At 39.3% G+C, this 20,794-nt stretch overlaps 1 protein-coding gene across 2 annotated transcripts; it reads right to left on the bottom strand.

The window, feature by feature from the left end:
- Positions 1–1,425: 1,425 nt before the first annotated feature.
- olfml3a (olfactomedin-like 3a) lies at positions 1,426–15,490 on the bottom strand. 2 transcript variants are annotated; one of them, XM_044037228.1, is made up of 3 exons: positions 15,213–15,490; positions 3,789–4,104; positions 1,426–2,758 (listed from the first exon to the last, which is right to left on the bottom strand). In XM_044037228.1, the coding sequence occupies exons 2-3, from the start codon at positions 4,096–4,098 to the stop codon at positions 1,971–1,973; spliced, it is 1,098 nt and encodes a 365-aa protein (XP_043893163.1). In that variant the 5' UTR covers positions 4,099–4,104; positions 15,213–15,490; the 3' UTR covers positions 1,426–1,970. The 2 variants fall into 2 exon arrangements, with proteins under 2 accessions (XP_043893163.1, XP_043893162.1); XM_044037227.1 differs by lacking the exon at positions 15,213–15,490 and adding an exon at positions 6,163–6,273.
- Positions 15,491–20,794: the final 5,304 nt, after the last annotated feature.

The raw sequence follows: 20,794 nt of genomic DNA, 5'->3' as shown, positions 1-20,794 counted from the left end.
AGTGTGTAATAAAGTAAACCTAAATTTCACACAAATTGTCCTTCTTCTGTTTCAACATGTCTGATAATAAACATCAGAAAATAATATATTCTATTTTCTCCAATGGGGTGTGATGTGTTACCAGTTCTGTGACATGACTTTTTCTTTCCTTTGATTAAAAGACTTATGCAAAATGGCTTCAGCTTTGTTACTTTTGCAATAAACACACCACATAATAACAACAACACAGCCAGTGGCTTATCAAGCAACGCGGGGCCAACACATCTGAAACAAGATTACTAATGAGTCAATACATGGATTAAATGAGAGTACACATAACACTCTAATAAAGTGAATGGCATTTTCCTGGCATTTGTCTGGTATTTTACACAAACAAAAGGAATAAAATGTACCAAGTATTTCAAAAGATAAATGTATACATACAGTTTCTTTAAGTACGCATGTTATCTGTGATCCATATAAAAAGTACTAGGTAAATACAGTGTAAAAGTGGTGACATAGATTGTTGTATCCACCTAATTACTGCCGCCTGACTATATAGTACCTTGCATCAATAATTAGTGGGACTTACTTTCACTGAGCCAGTGTCTACATGAGTTCTGTAGAGTTCAAGAGTTGCACTGGGGCTAATAAAAGAGAGGCATTCGAGCTGATTACATTTGTCTACAGCACTGGCGATTTTGTAGGAATCATTTTGAAAGATTTTATGATCAGAGATGTATATGAGATTGCACTGACACCATGGTTGGAAACCACTTCAGTGGTTCAATGTAGGCATCCCAAAGGCCCCACATCTATTAAAATACAAAAGGCAGATAAAAATACAAATACAATTTAAGCTGTGTGCGGGGGCCACCGAAGGTGCCACACTGCCAGCAGGTGGCACTTTGCTCGACTCGGTTTATGTGCTGATGTTTCAAGCAGATCGGTCAATGTACAGCAAAGTTAAAGGGCACTTCCTGTTACAGGTGGCCAACTTCCTGTTGGGAGGTCATGGCTTGCACACCTTGCACCTGTTGGCTCAAGGTCAAGTTTGTAGACGCGTTCAGGGTATCTTGTCCCATGTATGAAGTTTCAAGCAGATCGGTCAGTATGTCAAATTTAAAGGGCACTTCCTGTTTCGTGGCCAAACGCAGGTTGAATTCAAAATGGCTGACTTCCGGTTGGGTTAAATTCATGTTCGTAAACATGTTCGATATCAAACATGGAGTTTCAATCGGTCAATGTACAGCGAAGTTACAAGTCTCTTCCTTTTTCAAGACTAATGGTTGAAATTGGCCAAAACTCCAACGGTTGCCGTGGCCAAACCATTTGCCATGGGCTGTGAGATGATCCCGTCAAATTTCGTGAAATTTGGTGCAACTTAGTTTTGGCTTAGTACTGAGCCATTTTGCATCACTTTTACGTATTTTATAAAATGTTGTGTGCTAATTTTTATTCATTTTCACCAATGTTTTTGTAGCTAAAAATATGATCCTTTGGGGAATTTCAATAGTTCCTCGCACCACTGAGTGCTCAGGGCTTAAACAAAAGTTCAGAACATGTGTAAGTAATTAAACAGTAACATTTTAGATACTTTACTGACCTCATACTTGATGATCACTTGCATTGGAATAAATTCAAGCATGCTTAAAAAAAAGGTAAAGCAGGACTTTGTTTATCTCAAAGAATAAATAGATACAAAACACCATTGTTAAAACCAGTGATCCAACAGTAAAATGAGACATGATCACATCATGCTGTTTTAAGTAAAAGTTTGACTTATTTCTGCCCCACGTTTGATTGACGATAATATCCTGTTCACGGCCTGCAGCCAGCTAAGTTAGACATGCTTTGTATTCACGGCCGCAGATGCTTCTTCAGTGAAAGTGGAAGTCCCATAATTCAATGCAAGGGACTAAATCATGGGAGGGAGGATCACATGTACAAGTTTACCTTTGATTTGAAAACCCGACACTACTTCCCTGCTGTCAAACCAGGAGTTTCCTCTTCATGGTCAATCTGTAAATGATTTGGTAGCCATCGTCCCAGCCATACAGCTGTTTTTCCTCGGGATTGTATTTCAGACTGGCATGGGCTCCGTACCTTCTAGGGAAGTAGAGCAGTGGAGCCTCCTCGCTGATCACCATGTCGTTGACATCAAACACACACTGAACCCGTGACCGACTGGGCAGGCGCGTGTTATAAACAACATAGACAGTGCCACAGACCACAAAAGCCGCCTCTGCATGTTCCCTTGGGCACCTGGTGTCCCATATTTCTTCTATATCAAGGGTAGCAGGGTCCATTTTTGCAAGGTTGATGTTTGGCTCGCTGTCACTATTGGCATACAGCAGCCAGAGGCCCTCATCATCTACTGCAAGGTCTGCAACAATCTCAGGGTTGAGGTTGTAAACGGTAGCATGGCTGTCCACGGGGAACATGGCAGTATCTGTCACTGAGCCGCTAAGCAGGTCGTATTTGACCACCTGCATGTCTGCACCAGCCTCCTGTTTTAAGTAGTACAAACAGCTGTTAAAAACAGCACTGCCAGGACCAATCCATGAAAAGGGCAGCTGGATCTGTTTGCTGCCCTCTTCAACTCCTGAAGAGCGTGAAAAGTCCTGCACAGAGTCAAATTGATAGATAACATCTCCCGATGTCCCATTAAAGACATAAACTCTGGATGACCTGGGGTCTCTGGTCCACATCCCCTTGGGACTGCCCAGTCTTTTTAGAATCTTCACTGATCTGATGCCAGAAATGATTTCAACACAGTCTGCAGAAAAAAAAAAGGGGGGGGGGTACACAAACTTTAAGCAGCAAACTTGAAGCAGCCTGCAGCAGTCAATATATGGCTTTTCAAATTAAAGCAAAATTCAAACCCATGGGGGAGAAGTTGAACACACAACTCATAGATAGAGGAAACATGAGTGCAGCACACGGACAGAATAAAGATGCTTTCTGTAAGAGAGGTAAGACTAATACCGTGCTGTCACTAAAATACACAAACAATGGACCACGTCCCTGAAGTGTCCCAGAGCAAAATTATTATGATGCTCACACATCTGAAGATGTGCCTGTGCAATGTGGTGCAGTACAGTGTCTTTTGGGTCACAAATTAGGCTTTCACAATGATTCACTGTGTTCAAATCTTACTCGTGCAAACACGAGCTTGGGAATATAACGCAGATGACCTCAGGGCAGTTTCCTTTCTTCAGCGCTCTGCAGAGTCAGAGCTCCAGATTTCACAGGAGGTCTGACCCAGAAAAAAGTAAATGAAACTTTTGATCCTGCATCATCATTATCTACTATCATCCAAGTATGAGTGACAGAAACGGAAATGCCCCTTAATTATTACAATTCTGAACAAAGGTTTTACTTTTACTGCATTATTGAATGTGTATGTCCTATAGAAATGGTACCAGAAGAATTTGATGAAACATGGATTTAAAATCTGTTATCACAACATTTTACATCATGCTGAAATGTTTTTTTCTATTTCCGGAGTAACTGACTGTTTGCTGTGCTCGAACATCAAAACCTGCGGCGTAGCTCTGCTCAAGTAAATGATTTGTCTCCTGGAAAACATGACCGATTCCCTGAGATGACTTGCAACAACGCTGTGATTGTTCATATTTTCCAGTGGCATGGCTTTTCCAAGACAGCAACTCGGTGTAAGCGTTGGTGCAGATGTGTAATGATAAATGTAACTCCTGTGTCATCCCGAAAATAAAAATAAAGATCAAAAGCAGCTACTCTGCAGGGGAAATTTGGCGAAAGAGTGGTTTTATTTCACTACAACTCACCAGACACTTCGGAGTGCAGCTCCTCCCAGTCTTCTTCCTCTTCTTCCTCCTCTCCTCTGCTCTCCTCCAGCCCCCAGACTCCCTGCTCCACCACCTTGTCTGCCTTATTCGCACAGGCCCGAGGTGAAGTCTGGGTCTCCACGTTGTCCATCTCTCGCTCCACCCGGTCCATCTGAACTGCAGCTCCTTCCAGATCCTTGAACAGCACGCTGTGCTCGGTCCTCAGCCCATCCATGGTCTCAGTAGTTAACTTTTTGAAATCTTTGAGCTCTGTGTGGTAGCGACGAGATTCTTCATGCCAAAACTGCATGCGGTCCTACAAGGCAAAAGGAGAACAAATAAAATAAAGTACAATGTAATGCACTGTGTGTTTTGTTTTTACATGTCATATCACCAGAAAAAACTGTTTACTTAAATATGTAATTTCCCTGATGAGCAACATTCCCTTAAAGACAGGGTTGGAGATCCTGGAAAAATTGTCCAAACCCCTTTCTTCGTCCAAAGCCACACCTCCAGAGCACAGGAGTGTGCAACAAACAGATTCACAAGCATTAGTGCACAACATTAGTGACTTTCGGTACATTTCAGTGACACCAACTGTTTTGGATACTTGTTCAAATGACAATGTGATGCTGAAAAACCACAAATATTCTCAAAAGATCACAAAAACCTAAAGTCAATCTACCTGTCCAGTAGAAACCATCACTTAGCAGCCCTTTCTGGGCTTTCACCATTCAAATGCAGCACCGTCTTTTTCATGACAGTAGCTTTCCCAAAAAATGTCTTTCGTTTTGGTTCTCAACAATGCATTAATTAATTGTTACAATCGGAGTGTGAAGAGGATTTTAAGCAATACAGTAAAACAGGCTCCAGAGAATGATCTCCCACCCTACCTCTAACAAGCAACTTCAAGGTGTCAACAGTGAGTTTGGGGGGAACTGACCAACCAACAAGAGAATGAATGCACAAAATGGGCATCATTACATTATATTGTGACATATTTGACAACCACTGAGGTAGTTCAAAATGGGAAAAACATGTTGCTCTCCATGAATGGCTTATATTGACAAACGATACCTTACACATGTTCTACAATTTGCTGTTGTACTGCGTAAATGAGTGCTTCTTTTTTTTCTTCCCATTATGCCAAAGTTGGCATCACTGCATCATTACGTGCACTAAATATCAACCTGCGAGCACTGTCATTAAGAGGATGTCAGCATGCAAACGTTTGCATTTTCTCTAAAGCACCTTTGTGCCTTGGCACAGCCTCAGATGTAAAAAGCTGCTGGTTTTGTTGCCTACCACAATTTTTCACATGAAAAAACCCACCTATTTCAATCAAAGCATCTTCACCATATAGCAAACAGTGTTGTGTTTCCCAGTGCTGTGACTGACACAGTCAGAGTGAAGGGTGAATCATTCAGAGCCAGATGTAATAACTGACGGCTGCTTCACCGTCTCATCTGCCTCCATTTCATTTTCTTCCCTTTGCTTGGTTAAGGCCTCTGGTCAAATGGAAATAAAAGTTCAATAAGAACTCGCTGATGAATTGCTGTGTTCATATCAGAGCTGAAGTTGAGCCAGCATGTTGAAATGGAGACTGGAGGGGAGCCACATGGGGGCAATGTGAGCAAGACTTAGCTGTAAAAAGATACTTCATTTCATTCAAATTACAGTTTTATGATTGTCATTTTTGCATCAGAGCCACACACTGTTGATGGAAAAGAAAATTAAGACCGAAACTGAAGTGTACTTAAATTAGAGTTCACTTAAATTACTCCCTGAGGCAACCAAACATGTAATCTCCTTGCTTTTCATAACATATTCACCTTAAGCCAACATTAAAAAATGAGCGTGCTGTCTTGTCGTGAAACACACACGGCTTTGTACTGCTTTGCTTTTTTTTTTTTTTCCTTCAAACACACAATACTGAACTCTTTCCCTGGGGCATTTAGCAGTGATACAGATTCACTCTACCTTTGCAAAAAACACCTTCCTATTAGTCTTGCAGGATGTTTGATGCCAAGGCAGCAAAGGTTAAGCTTGTACTCATTACTGGTGTGTCATTGTCTTACACGCTGAAGAAATAATATGTTGTTGAACACAAGTTGCATGTTGCATGAGGAGCAGAGCTCTGCATGCACCAGCTGATATTCTGCCACAGGCCTCTGCGGAGTTGATGAGCTGGACACATATTGCATTAATTTGACTATTATTTAAGAAATTAAATTCAAATCAAAGGAGGAGGCGGCAGACGTGAACTCAAAGGCATCAACTTGCATTTCTAATTAGTTACATCAGAGAGATGTGTGCTGCATGGGAAAGGTAGTATTTTGATCAGATAGTCATTTAAAGGACGGTTTCTTCTTACCTCAATAGCTAATAACCTGTTCTCCAGATAATCCATCAGGCCCTGGTAGTAATACTGGGCTTCCGTGCAGGTCAAGGCTGTGGAAACAAGGAGGACTAACACCAGCTTCATTGTGAGCTGCTTAATGCAACAGCAGAGTTTCTTTGTGTATCCAGAATTTAGAAAACTAAATTCGAGAGAGAACCCTCCAGCAGTATTGTACCCAAAGCTTTACACAACCTAAAAACACTGGTATACATTGCAACTACATGTGCAAAGAGGTGAGAGGGATCGAGGAGTAAGCGGCCGCCCAGAGTTTCCAATTCTTTGACTGCTCTCAGTTTGCTGGAATGTTTTCACAAACTCTCAGGGAGGAGCCTCAAACCTCTTACCACTTGCTTTCTAGAAAAAAATGAATGAATGCACTCCCCAAAGTCTCCATGTAGGTTTGGTGAATGTGAGGTACACACTGCTTCAGTCGTGTTAGCAGAGATTATGGGATAATTCTGCCTCCAAGATTCAAACAAGGGTGCATGTTTGTATATATTTAATACAAACATGCACTACCCTTGTTTGTGTGTACACTGACATAGAATGACCAGCAGTAATTGTATACAGTAAGTCTGCATTACTCTATGTTACTTCAGTTTTTTTTTTTTTTAATGAACTGGGGCAGTGCACATTGACAACTATTGCTGTAGATGCAGAACCAACAAAAAGGCATCCCAAAATGTTTTCTCAGTTTCTATACAACTATGATTACAATGTCCTAATGAAAGTAGAATATAAGACTTAGATTTACATTAAAGTCATTGGTCATTTACATAATAAGCATGGAGATTAACGTAATTCAAGATACTATAAAACTGCTACTCCCAGATAGTGGGTCTGGACCCAGAAACCTCACCAAGATTCATGTGAATATGTTTCAAATAACATGACACTTAAAATGAAGTTGTGATACATTTATTATGCGTTTCTTGTCTGATATACCCATTCAAAATAATATTATGTGTTGTCGTAATGGCAGTAAAGCAATAGTTTAGATGTTGCGCAAACATGGTGGAGTTTGACTTAAAAAAAGTGCCCACAAAAAGTTTTAGAAGTAAATTTTACTGCTCAAAAAACCTGGTCGCTGCACAGTTTGACAGGACAAATATTTCTTGGAAACCCCTGCCACCATATACATACAAATGCTCCCTGAGACAGGTATTTTCAACATACAAATTATGTTACAAATAATGTTACATCATTTTAGGTTCCCATTGGCATACAACATCAACAATGATCAACAACATAAAATTTGCAACTTTGAGGTGGGTCCAAATAAAAAAACATGTAGAACATACTGCGGTAAAACATGCAATACAGACCAACATATTACACAATAGACACACGTAAATCATAATATACGTAATGTATTCCTCTACAAGAACACATGTAGAGGAACATCCAAGTGAGAACAGGTCTGTTGATCTGAAGTATCTCAACAATAGTTGAATAGGTTCCCATGATTTGGCTCAGACACTCATGCCCCACTAAGGATGAGTGATGGGTAAACGAAGCAGTGCTTGCAATCCAGTTCTGAGAGTTAACTCTAAGCAGCTCTGCTGTACTCATGTGACACACCTCGCACTCCACAGTCACCATCTGCTGTACAGATTTCCCTTCTTTCCCTGTGCTGTCATTGTCTCTGGTGCGCTACACTGGCATCCACTTGTGGGCTTCGACAGGGATTTTAGATAGTACTCGTTTACTTCTATAAGGGGGAGTGATGGCATCAGAGCCTCACAACCAAACGTACTGCAAACTGGAAACAACTTGCGACTAGTCAGCTGTTCATCTTTCTTGAGCCAACGTCAAGATTTGAATTTTGCTTTATGATGAACACCTGCAGCCCTAATGACATGCACATTAGTCTCAGCTGTACATTGTCGTTATAGAGCTAATTAGTATTTTACAATTAACAAATATCCCAAAAAAGACACTGAAGGAAAAAATTATTAAAAGCGAGAAAAACCAAAAGCACACAAGAAGCACTGTCAAAAAAACAAATATAGGGGTACAAAAACAGGAGACCACAAAGAGATTGGGGTAGCAAAGGCAGTGTGACCTAGTGTAAGCTGATATCTCATGGAGCTAATGAGCTATTGAAGAACAGGTGAGCAGGTGGGAATGTGCAAATCCAGGTGACAAAGTCTTATGTTGATTGTTGAAGTTAAATAAAACACTGGTGGGAAAAAACTATTTTGGGGCCAGTACGCTCCATCTGACAATCTTGACATTAGCAGGGCAAATAGAATAGAAATAAAATAGATGTTGCCGTGTGAAACAAGAAATTGAATGTTTCTTTCTGTTTTCTTTTTTTTTTTAAATGTGATTTAAAAACTAATATTTACCAAGCTTTTAAAACAAAAAGCATGTGAGAATTGTTTACTGTTACTCAGGACACAATTACAGCAGTAAGGTTGTGACATAAATGGACTTTAAAATCGCAAGGACAATAATAAAAGGGATCTGTTGAGTTCAAACAACTCAGTAGGGGGAAAAACAAGCTGTTCCATTTTACCAGAACAACATTACACAAGGGGATATGCAAGAGGCCAACAAATAAAACGAGTAAATGAAGATGCCAGAAGGTCTGGGCTAGTTCAGTTCTGTTTAAACAGAGACTGTTTCAGCAGAACTAATACGACACTATAAAGAAAAAGAAAAACTGCAGTTGTTTAGAAGTTAAGATGCAGTGTTTCATCTGCTTTATTTGCCACATCAAACAAGAGTCAGACAATTATGGCTTCACTAGTCCCCAACTCGTCACTTTACCACACTGACAACTAGAATTAGTCAATAACACTTTGTTGCTACTTGGACTGAGATGGCATTGCTCTAATAATGTTAGCAATCTGAGTGGAAGGGGAAGCGCCACACATGAGGGTTTTATTAAACTGGAAATAAATCACACTGACTGACAACTCATGACCTTTCATCTCAGAAAGCGATGTAGAAACCTTTGGTTCCTGACTGAGGTACAATCTAAAAGGTGAAGGGGGAACATTTGTAAATTTATCCAGTGTAATGACGGAACACCAAATAATAGCACATCTTAAAATACAAACTTCATATCTGCCGTTACAGCAAACATAACATTGAAAAACTATATAAACTCCTCTTGAAATGATTCTTCAGCTTCCAAACTTTACACACAAACAAAATGTATAGACCATAACTGCACACAACTAGGCTAAGTATAAACACAATATCTTTAACCTGGCCTACATGTTTTCTTTTATTCTCAATACAAGATTGCAGTTAAAATGAACATCCAAAATTGTCCTCCACCAAAAACTCCCGAAAATGTAACTCCTATTTATAGGTTAGCATTATTCATGGTGACCGAGCTCTGTGTAATGTGATTAGTCTTCACATGTGCATTCAATTCAGGTAATTGTGTAATCTGTGAATAGTTTTTTTTTTTTTTTAAATGTGAAAGCGAGTTTTAAAAATTGCACTAACCTTTAAACTTTTAATTTTGATGGTTGTATTGTGTATATTTTTGTGTAGTTTTTTGTGTGACTTTAGTTGCTGATTTGCATCACTTTATACTCATTTGCATTACTCTAGTCATATTGCATCTATTTATAGTGATTTTGCATTTTCTTTGTGGTTGTTTTATGTCCATTTGTGGTTTATTGAATTACATTTTTACCTTTTTAGCACTGCTGTGGCCATATTGTATTTCTTTATAGTCATTTTGTGTTTATTCTGTGGTTGTTCTGCCGCTGTTTGATTGTTTTGAATGTTTGTGTCTCTTTGACTCATTTGGGTCTGCTTTGCTTTTCAGAGGACACCTCTGTCCACTCTGTGGCAGCTGAAGACATGTGAAGCACCAACCATGAAGTTGGAAACACTCAAGCTGGAGCTGTGCAGCTTGCTACTGTATCATCAGACTGATCAAGGACTGTTGCCAAATCCACAAGCACGCTAATAGCCATGTAATCATGCTCTTTCACTGATTGTCTCTTGCCCACTATCATCTCAGTGAGTCCTGAATTGACTCACAACTATTGTCTATTTTTATGTCTGTAAACGTTGAACCAGACTGTGAGTGTTGTCATGGTAACCAAGTGCCATATGGCTGCTGTTGGAATTGAAACAGGCAACCTAGAGTTTGATCTAATCTGGAACACATTGCCTGTCTGGAACCAGAAGGCGAGGGCACCGACAGGCCAATGGCTTTAAATTCGCCTGTGTTCTTGTGAGTGTGTATTTTTATGCTCCAGATGCAATCATATTCTGACTGCAGTGTGTAATTACCGCTTCACCCCCCTTTTATTCGTCAATTTTGCTAAATCAATCGTAAGTTTACGCTGCCTGCCACTCAATGTGGATTCTTAATCTATTATTAATCATTGGCTTGATTAGCACCATTGAGTGGTGCAATGTGATCACAGGACAAAGCAATATCCAGGATTCATCCATCTTCCTAGTGTTTAGCTGCAAGGCTGAAAGGGTATAACTGACGCTGAGATGTGTTTTTTGAAGGTGGGAATGAGTAATTCAACTTATTCAGGGGATAAAAGACTTCTCTGGCAAGCATTAGCCCACTTTTGTGCAGTTTCTCTGTAGAGTTGTCCACAAGATGGCAGCATCTGTCTTCATGTATCTCTACCATGTTAGTAGCAGTACAACTACACTCAATTTCAAGTTCTGCTGTACAGCATCTTCAAGTAAAATGTACTGGCCAAATGTACTTTCATAAATTATATTACTAAATCGTTTTGTTTCTGTGCTGTTGCAGGGGCTACTTTTGACTATTTTATTTTCAGACCAGTATTTCTAAACCTCAAGGTGAAGCCAATTCTATAGTCATAAGATGAAACTGAAGGGTGAGGCGAGTGATGAAAAGGAAAAAAATTAAGAAACATCAAAGTTCTGGTACACACTTTCGTAGTATGTTTTGAGGAGTGTCTCTGATCTTTGATTCTTTGGTGAAATATTTCATATTTTTACCTTTTGGACCACAAACAATCACTTAAATGAAAACAGCTGAGGTTTAGAAGGGAAATTTTTCTTTGTTGAAACTGCCAACAACATGAAAACTAAACCCAAGATGTTGCGTTTTTGTCAAAAGGGTTGGGAGGCACTCTGGTTATTCTAAAAAGCAACAGCCGTAAAATCAGTGCAGTGGAGGAAAAGAGCAGAACTACATAGTATTGGTACAGAGACTTGCATCCCCCAGTGATGTATCAAACTACAGGTAGTTTTCTGTACATTGTGATAATTCAAGAAAGTGGCAAAAGGTCAAGACACTAGGTAACTACTGGTAGTGTTATTCATTAATGTCAAACACTACATATGTGATCTTGTCAGGACCAGCAGTCCTAATAAAGACCAATATCTGGTCCTAATGAAGCAGAACCTAATTTCTAAGGACCTGCTTAAGTTAAGGATTAAGATTTGAGTTGAGGTTAGGTTACGGTTAGGGTTAGGGTTAGGCATCAACTGCTTATAGTTAAGGTTAGGAATAATCTTTTCTTTAGGCTGTCCAATTCATTAGGAATTTGTTAGGAATTTAATGCAGTGTCCCAAGAAAAATGAAATCTGTGTAAACCTGTGTGTGTGTGTAACCTTTTAGTGAGGGTTAGATTTAGAATTGGGTTTAGGTTAGAGTTAGGGTAAGAATTATGATTAGGCATTTAGTTTTATCAGTTAATGTTCAGGTACGGAGCCGGGGAATGCATTAGATCTATGGGTGTCCTCACAAAAAGTGCTGTACAAACATGTGTTTGTGTGTGTGAATGAGAGGGTGCAGAGGATCTCATGTAATCTCAACTGTTTGCCTTCACACCAGGCATCAGGAGCCACCTATAAAAACTTCATTACCCTGCAACTAAACACAAAAGCCAAACACCCATAAAGGCAACATTGTTTATTACATCTTTGTATTGATTGAGAGGGTCAGAAAAATGCAGCAGCCCAGTGCCAGGTCACATAAAATTGCAGACCCAATGGGTGAAACAACGTAAATCCTTTAGTCCCTTGTAAATAGCTTTAATACACTTGAGGCGCCAAATCACTTGACCTGCGTTAGCCCTGCCATCTGGGGGGGTTTCTGGCTGAGTGAGCTGACTGAAGCCAGCCCCTCTCCATGTCAGTGCAGGTAAAAGTCAAGGCATTACGAGGGACACACATGATCTAACTGACTCCAAAACTTTGCCGCATCTCCTGTATTCAATCAGACACCGAAGGCCATCCTTGTGTGTATACAACTTATTACAAACTCCTGATGGAACAGTGTCAATCTACAAATCAGTGGATCAGCATATGTCCAGCCAGTTATGAGCAGACCGAAAAAAGAAAAGACAGGGCTGACTTTGCTAGTTCCATAAATAAGTTAGTTTGAATGGAAATCTATTGGTAAATATAAGTCAATATTTTCCTGATGAGTTAATGGTCTCAATCATTAGTTTCAGGTCTTGATATAAATATATTTTCCATTTAAAAAGGAAAAGAGAATATAGCACAGATAGTAGACACCAGTGTGATTGACAGCTAGTATTGTTCAATAGGAGCCTGTTGCAGGCAACAGTTAGTTTCAAGTTTGTTTTGTAACTGCATTTTTTTAATGTTAAGTGTATCGTTAAAACTGTTCATAATAATATATATAATTATAATGCATAGTATTTTTCTACATTTTAAAGTGAGCCATTCAGAGTTAATCATCCCTAGTAGTGTTTGGTCTATCCAGTCTTCTGCCATCCAAGGAAATAAACACAAGTCTGTTAGGAAGATCACTGTCAGAGTGTGAGGCATAAGAGATTGTGAGTCTATGACTGACATGCAGAGTAATTGTAGTTTTTATTATAATAATTTTAAATTTTTACCATATATAGGGTTAGGGTAGAAGAAGGGGCTTAAATGAAGACGACTCATCTTGTTGGAATACTGCAATTTCAGAAAACCTCTTTCATGTGTTCAAAAATGAAATGATCATCCTAATTCTGTATTCAGATGACTGCAGCCAGATGACTGCAGCTCACACACCATACCATTACAGTGGCCTCAAGGAACACCAAAACAGCAGCCATGGAACCTAATACATTTTGTAACACAAAACCAACAATTTCTTTTAAGTTTCTGCACTGAAATTTGCAGTGAAATTTTATTTAATTTTACACTATTTTAGTTCAAACTAATGCTGGATCTCAGTTTGTGTTGTTGGCAACATAATGTCGGAAAGATAGCAGCTTAGTGTGACTACAAACCATCTTTGGAAACATCCACACAGCGTCAGTGAGTCATGCATCTACCAGGAATTGTGAAATTGTTTGAGGTGTGAATTCAATGATTTACACACATCAGAAAACCATGGTGTATTTTAGAGTTAGAGCAAGCTGTTGCATATAGAATATCTTTTTGAGAAGAATATTTTTTCCAAAATAATGAGCTCCGTGATGAAAACTGTCCTGTTAAAATGGATGTGAGTTTCTTGCTGCCCTGAGAGAGACTCGCTTGGATTGCTGTGCAGAAAGCTGCCCGAGGGGCTGCAGACAGCTGCTCAGAGGGGAAAAAAAAACTCCTGACAAAGCTGCATTTATCCATGGTGGGTATACTGCAAGCAAGCTTGACCACTGGAAATAAAGACACAGTATGTGAGAGAATAACCAAGGAAATGCTGTCACAGCAAGTTGTCCCTGGACAGGACAGCACAGCTGTTAGCCATACTCCAGCTCAGTCTAGACGCCACTCTCTGTCGGCCTGTTGCTGCTTGATATTAACACACAAATACATGACTTAGCATCCACAAAGAATCACTGTCAGGTCTGCCTTAAAACCCAAGTCTGCCAAGTCTGTCTCCAAACAATACTCACATGCCCAGAGGTGCTTTAAAAATGTTTGTTGTAATAATTCCCCCTGTTTGTACTGGGCATTAAAATAATGTTTTCAGAGACAAAATCCACAGAAAATGTTTCAATGTTAATCTCAAAGTGGGTGCAATTAATATTTCTATAGTGACAGTGTAAATAAAATGTCAGTTTGAGAGTGGGGGTGAGGTCACTCAATTTCCAGCCCTCACTACTTTCATAGCCCAATTTTCTTAAGTCAAAACAGGCAGTGGTTTCCAGCAAATAAGGCCTAAAACTAACTGTATACGGGACAGCAGAGGAGCATTTAGCTGCCATAAAATACCCTCAACTGAGGCTGAAGACTTAAAAACAAGCTATAACAGTTAATACAGTTAATTTTTACTTGATGGCACAAACACATGTTCAGTATAATGATCATGTTCCTCTGAAGTGCTGGATCTGCTAATTAGCAACCTACAAGGTGAAGATTTGTATGCAAGGGTTTCATTTGCTCGTTACTTGTTTCCAATTTGGTAGGAAAATTCTGCAACTTTGATTTGATACAAGTTTGTAAAAGTCAATGTGACTACAACTTCTATACTAAAGGGAAACAATGAGTTTTCCCAGGTGACAATAACAAATTTGTTCTTAAGTGAAATAATAGACAAGGTTTGTGGCATTCACTAATTTCCCTCTAGGTACAAATTAAATTCAGTACCACAATTAAAACAAGTGATACTATTCAGACGTCAGAAACAAACATTCTAAGACAAAAGTGTGGTGAGTTGGACAGGAAACAAGAAGAGATAACACTTTGGGCCAGAGGATTTCTAGCTCAGTTGCAGCAGACTATGTTAAATTGGACAATATTCACTTGATCTGTCTTACAGCACTAAAGTGTAGCCCAGCCACTCAATTCAGTATTACCACAGCACAGTTGTGGCCCATACCATTACTCTGCTAAACACCTTTTAACATGAGAATTGAATTGGTGTGAACAAGGCCAAGGTTAGCTGAATATAGCTCCCAATGCTTTAGATAAATTATCACATCCAATGTATTTATAAAGGTGAGAGGCAATAACATACAGACATCACAAACTCACACCAAGTCAAAAGCCAAAGCAACGAGATAAGTACCATCAATAAATTCAAACTCTTATAAATGCCCGGTCAAATAATAATCAATATTCACATTTCCACAGTTTGCAGTGTCCATACTCACTCAGAGACTTGGTAGAAAACGTGCTTCCCACATGCATGTACTCCAGTTAGTTCCTTTAGCAGCCTCCGCTAACAGGCTAACAATAAGCTAACATGTACTTCAAGTTGCTCAGAACGGAAAAGTCCTTAAAACAAGGCTCATTTAGACATCTTCGCGGTACACAAACTCATAAGACTCACCGGTTAATAACTTTTAACGAATACAGCAACAGAAGAAACTATTTTAAACATAAGTAACCTTTTCTCATTCTAACTCCTCTACTGTCAAACTTTGCTGTTTTCGTCCAACTCCCCTACAATCCGATTGGCTAAAGGATTGACGGCACCTGTGTTCTGATTGACTGCTAAAGATTGATAACCTGGTTAGCCAATACGCACGCACTTCCGACTGTGAAGTTCAAGGCCACTTCAAAACATAGGAAATGTCAACTACAGTTTGTGAAAAGAGAACATAATATCTAATATAAATTAGTAGGGTACTACACCAGTATCTCAGGCTCAACAGACTATATTTTTCATTCCCAATAATACATTCATAAAAAATATGTGTAAATGCCATAAACCAGTGGTTTTCAAATTTGTTTTGACCAAGCACCACCTGAGAAAATATTGAGCTCTGAAGTAACACCATATATCCAAAGTTAAAATACAGTGGTGTAAACAAACAGGCTGAGCAGTCATTTACAGACTTTTCACAGGAGGCAGATTTATTCCCAATAAGAATTTTTTATTTTTTTCTGATTTGTTATGTTGTATATATATATATATATATATATATATATATATATATATATATATATATATATATATATATATATATATATATATATATATATATATATATATATATATATATATCTTACATTATGCATCACCTGCAACCAGGCACCTATTGTGTGCCCATTCATATGTGCCATGTATTATTGTTTGTTTTTCTCTACATGGGAAACATAATTTACAAAATTGACTCCTCACGAAAATGTTTACCGACGTTATAAGGTAGGTTTGTTTCCCAGACTTCCTTCAAACTGAGTTTTTTTTGCAAACAAACCACAAGTCCTGTTGGTGGTTAACTGCTACTTCCATCCTTCTTTGGTTTTTAAACTGTGAGACTATGTAAATTTCTTATGTACACAAATACTGATACAAAATAGTTATTAAACCTTTAAACTACACATTTGACATAATATTTTTGTATAGGAGATTCAGTGCTGTCTTTAGTATTATTCATTGCCCCGTCGTCATCATGTAGAAATCAGATTATTTTGCCAGCACCTCCTGCCAACCACTCCTAAAGCTCTGCCTGCATGTGCGTCCCGAGTTCGTCGACATGACATGTTTCAGCATTGTTCTTGTTGTTTCTGCTTGTGAAGCCAAGTAAGAAAACATAGCAGAGGGCGGGCTTGTGCATACCATTATCTCACAAAGCACTCATTACAGGAGTATCTCCCATATCCTCTATACCAGCGAAACATGTCACCTCATGCTCTCTGCCTCATTCTGAACACTGCAGCACTCAAACCCAACACCTCTCTGGCACACTGCTCCACTCTTAACCATGACTCACTTGAGTGAAATGCCTCAAAAATTACAGTTGCCAAATTGAAGTTGCCATGAATTGAACAGAAATGTATGCATGGGGCTCTGCCTTCTCTTCCTGTAAGCAGAGGTGGGGAATCGGGGGGGTGGGGGCAACCACTTGCAGCCCACCTGCAAACTGCCTTTTTCATCAAAACACTACCTCATATTTTTCCACCATATATCACACAGGGCACATATCTCATTTACTGTAAACACCAGCGCAATAAAAGTGAGGTAACAGTCTGCGGTCAAGAACATTAAATTACAGCTTCTGTAATTGCTCAAGTTCATTATGTAGGCACTGGCACAATATGCTTCACACTGATAAGTGCATAAACACCAGATCTGAGTACTTATCCGTGTGAAAATAACCACATCATCTGCTCCGACATTTTGAAATGATCTGAGTGCATGTAAATGGCGCATGCTTCTTTTATAAGGTAATTACATGTTTAGAGGCTCCATGTCTGGATCAGTGAAAGTATGAATGCATCCTACCCTGCGATTTATTCATAGTTGCTCTGTAATTACAGTGTGTCTCGTTCAAAATCCCTCCAGTACATTACAGTGACATCCATTGCATCATGTTAAGGTTAAAACCTGTGATCACACTGATAAGCAACTAGTCTACAATTAGCCACGGTATGGTAATGCAAGATGGAAACAATATAACAGAGCTCCTGGACATGAATTAAAATGTGTTCCCGTTTTCATGTAACAAGTGTAACAAGTAATAAGTGTCCTTCCTGGGTGGTGGGTGTGTGCTTTCACTGGTGGGTTGATGTGATTGTTTTCTGTTGTTCTCTGGATAAGTGCTGTGATGCCTCTTTGTAACCAGAATTAGAATCGGGTCGAGGCTTAGGCCTTGGCGTAACAATTTAGCTCTGATGCTTAGAGTAAGGGACTAGGTCTTGTGTCTTCAAATGTGTGTGTGTCGTTTCTTCCAGGTTTACTTTGCTGAGAAAAAAATACATATTTCTGAGACACACTGTTGATACTTTAGGGGATGCACGTCAGTAATATAATTTAGAAAGAGGCAAAATAAAGGACTGAATGAAAATTATTAGGGAGGTTGAGGTCAGAGATTGAGGTCTGCATTTTTTGGGGTGAAGCCAGGGAGGTGTTTTTTTTCTTTTCTTTGTTTTTTCCATCTCAGATTTTCCATTGGCTTTTGTTACATACGTAAGCCATTCCACAGACATAATAATGCCAATAATAAATAACTTAACTTAATCTTTTTCAGCCTACTGTGGATTATATTATATATATATTTTTGTGATTTGTGGTAAAAGAGAGAAAGACCTAAGATGAGTAAATTCTGATTGTTTTATGCTAATTAATTGTTCTTTTTGATTGTTAGGCACACAGCAAGACAGGATGTTGGCTCAGACAGTCTCTTTTTGACCTGTGGAGTCAGTTGGTAGCTACATCCATCATTTTGGGGGGAGGACAAACCACAAGATTATGGATTTTATGAGCGTAAGTGAAGTGTTCACAGGTCAAGATCTGTGTGACTTTTATAAAGATATGAGACATGCACTTTGACAAGTTGGCAGCATTTAAAGAAATATAATTATAACCCTGTTCTCTTTAAAAAAAAAAAAAAAGAGAAGAGTTTCACACCCCTGTCTTGCAGTCATGAAGGCAAGAGGAAAAGTGGAAGATAGAGAGAAAGAAAGTGAGGAAAAGTGTCAGGAAGAGAGAGGGAGAGAGAGAGAGAGAGAGAAACAGAGATGGCATCTCAGACAGACTGTCTGGCTGCAGCGGGATCTCCAGCACTCAGCGTCATATGATTCTGGGGTCAGAGGTTATCCCCACTGATGAATATCGGGCCAAGCCTCGTCTCCCTCACAAAAGAAAGGGAGTTGTTTTCACTACCCAGGTCTGGAAAGTTTATTTCAGGAATCCATCCTGCCAGCACGAGACTGTAAACCTGTCTCACGGCACAAGAGTTACGTCCACGAATATTACTCTCTTTTTTTGAAGGTTTTATCAGCGGGCCCAAAACATCCACTGATACTCATTCTCATTCAAATGCATTCATGGGTGTAATTACACAGCGGTGGGAGAATGAAGGAACATGCAGCAAGAGTGTACATTCAGGGAAACATACATCCCTGAGATTGAACAGGATTTGGAAGATTATAGTTTGCAGACTGTGTGAAAGAACACCATTGTTTTGTTTGTTCTTTCACACTGAACATATCATCCTATAGTCCATCTCATTATACCCCAGCATATTAAATAGTGCTTATACACATCTTTTTTTTTAAAGAAATATAGAGGAGAAAACTATTCATCAATTTCTTATGAAGAAGAAAAAGTGCTACGTTCTACGTTTGTTCTGTGTATCTTCATCTACAGAGATCTTCCCACACATGTGTATAAGCTTTATAAAGAATAATAATGAGGCATTTCAAATAACACTGCAGACAGGAGTTCTACTAAAAGCTTCTGGGAGATTTTAGTTCCCCAGGAGTGACAAGTGTGATATATGAGATCACACATGTGAACAAATGGATGGCAGGAGCCTGAACATTTATGAGCCTCTAGGATCAGTCTCCACTGGGATATACACAATCGTTTGACAGTTGTGATTTGAGTAATGAAAAACCACACCGTCTCTCCCAGCAGAGAGAGAGAGAGAGAGGGGCTGGTCTGACACTCACAAGGGTCAATCTTCAGCAGAGACAGCGGGTTGCAGAGAGAAATCAGGGAAGGTAAGGAAAGGAAAGGAAAGGAAAGGAAAGGAAAGGAGGCAGTAATGTCGACTGATGTCAAAACCAGCAAAGAAGAAAAAGAATATTATTAATATTATCTGTTCAAGCTGGGCATGGTACCAGTGCAGCCAGACAACAATTGTGCTTGAACTGTCCCAGGATTTTAACCAGAAACCCTCTAGTTACAAGCCCAATTCATTTCCTCTTGGTACAGCACTGCGGAGAAATCTTGGGGATTCCTACAAGCACTATTTAATCCTTTTGAAATAAAAAATAAATAAATAAATACTTCCATGCACTGCTTTGTCTACAATCACTCTGAGGCCCTTCCGTCATCCATACATCAATCTCAGGACTCACTGTCATCGCTGCAAAGTCTTATCTTATCTACACTACCAACCTCAGACTCACCACACCATCAGATATGACCATACATGACTATAGCAGTTTTATTCCCAGGCACCTGAGACCGAGTCACCTCACATACGCAGCCCCCCTCCCATCTTCTGCTATCACTGGAAGAAAAGATAATAAGGGATATTTACCCTTATTAGCATCAATAGGGGTATTTAAGGTCTAATCATCTGTGCTGTGGATGTCTGACATGTTTTTCATAGCAACTGAGCTTAGAGCGGCTGCTGAGAACTGGAGACAATGTTTAACATAATTAAAATGTAATTTTGACATTTTTGGAAACAAGCTTATTCATTTTATTACCAACAATATTGCTACTACTTTGTATCTGCAGCCCAATACAACAGATATAAAGCATGAAGACATGAGAAACATTAAGCAACAAAACAGAAACAGCATTATTCACTTCCTTACTGTGTTGCAGAGACATCGAGGTAACGTTTGCTGTTCTGGGCAAAAGTGGTAAATAGTTGAACAGGCTGCCATGTGAAACATTGGAAACAAACACATGAAAGAACACAGCAGGAAACAGGTTGAAATGTGTGAATCAGACATTGCTGGAACGTTATGCTTCTATAAATGTAGTGGGATGATGGGGCAGGCAAAACTGTCAGACTTTTCCTTTAGCACACTCACAAACACAGGCACACAAGCAGTGTTGTAAGAAATTATTAAAAAAAAAACATACACACACACACACACACACACAAGACAGATTCCAAATGAGCACAACAGACCTTGGATCTGTGTGTACAAATGTCCCTAATTATGACAATGATTCAGTGGAGTCCACATTCCAGTGCCTCTTATGGTTTTGCTGCTATGTATCTTGGAGCCTGTGGAGCCATTAACACGATACCAATCTTTC

The sequence above is a fragment of the Solea senegalensis genome, linkage group LG11 (genome assembly GCF_019176455.1).
Source record: "Solea senegalensis isolate Sse05_10M linkage group LG11, IFAPA_SoseM_1, whole genome shotgun sequence".
NCBI classification, from domain to species: Eukaryota; Metazoa; Chordata; class Actinopteri; order Pleuronectiformes; family Soleidae; genus Solea; species Solea senegalensis.
This window is presented reverse-complemented; position numbering and strand designations above follow the sequence as displayed.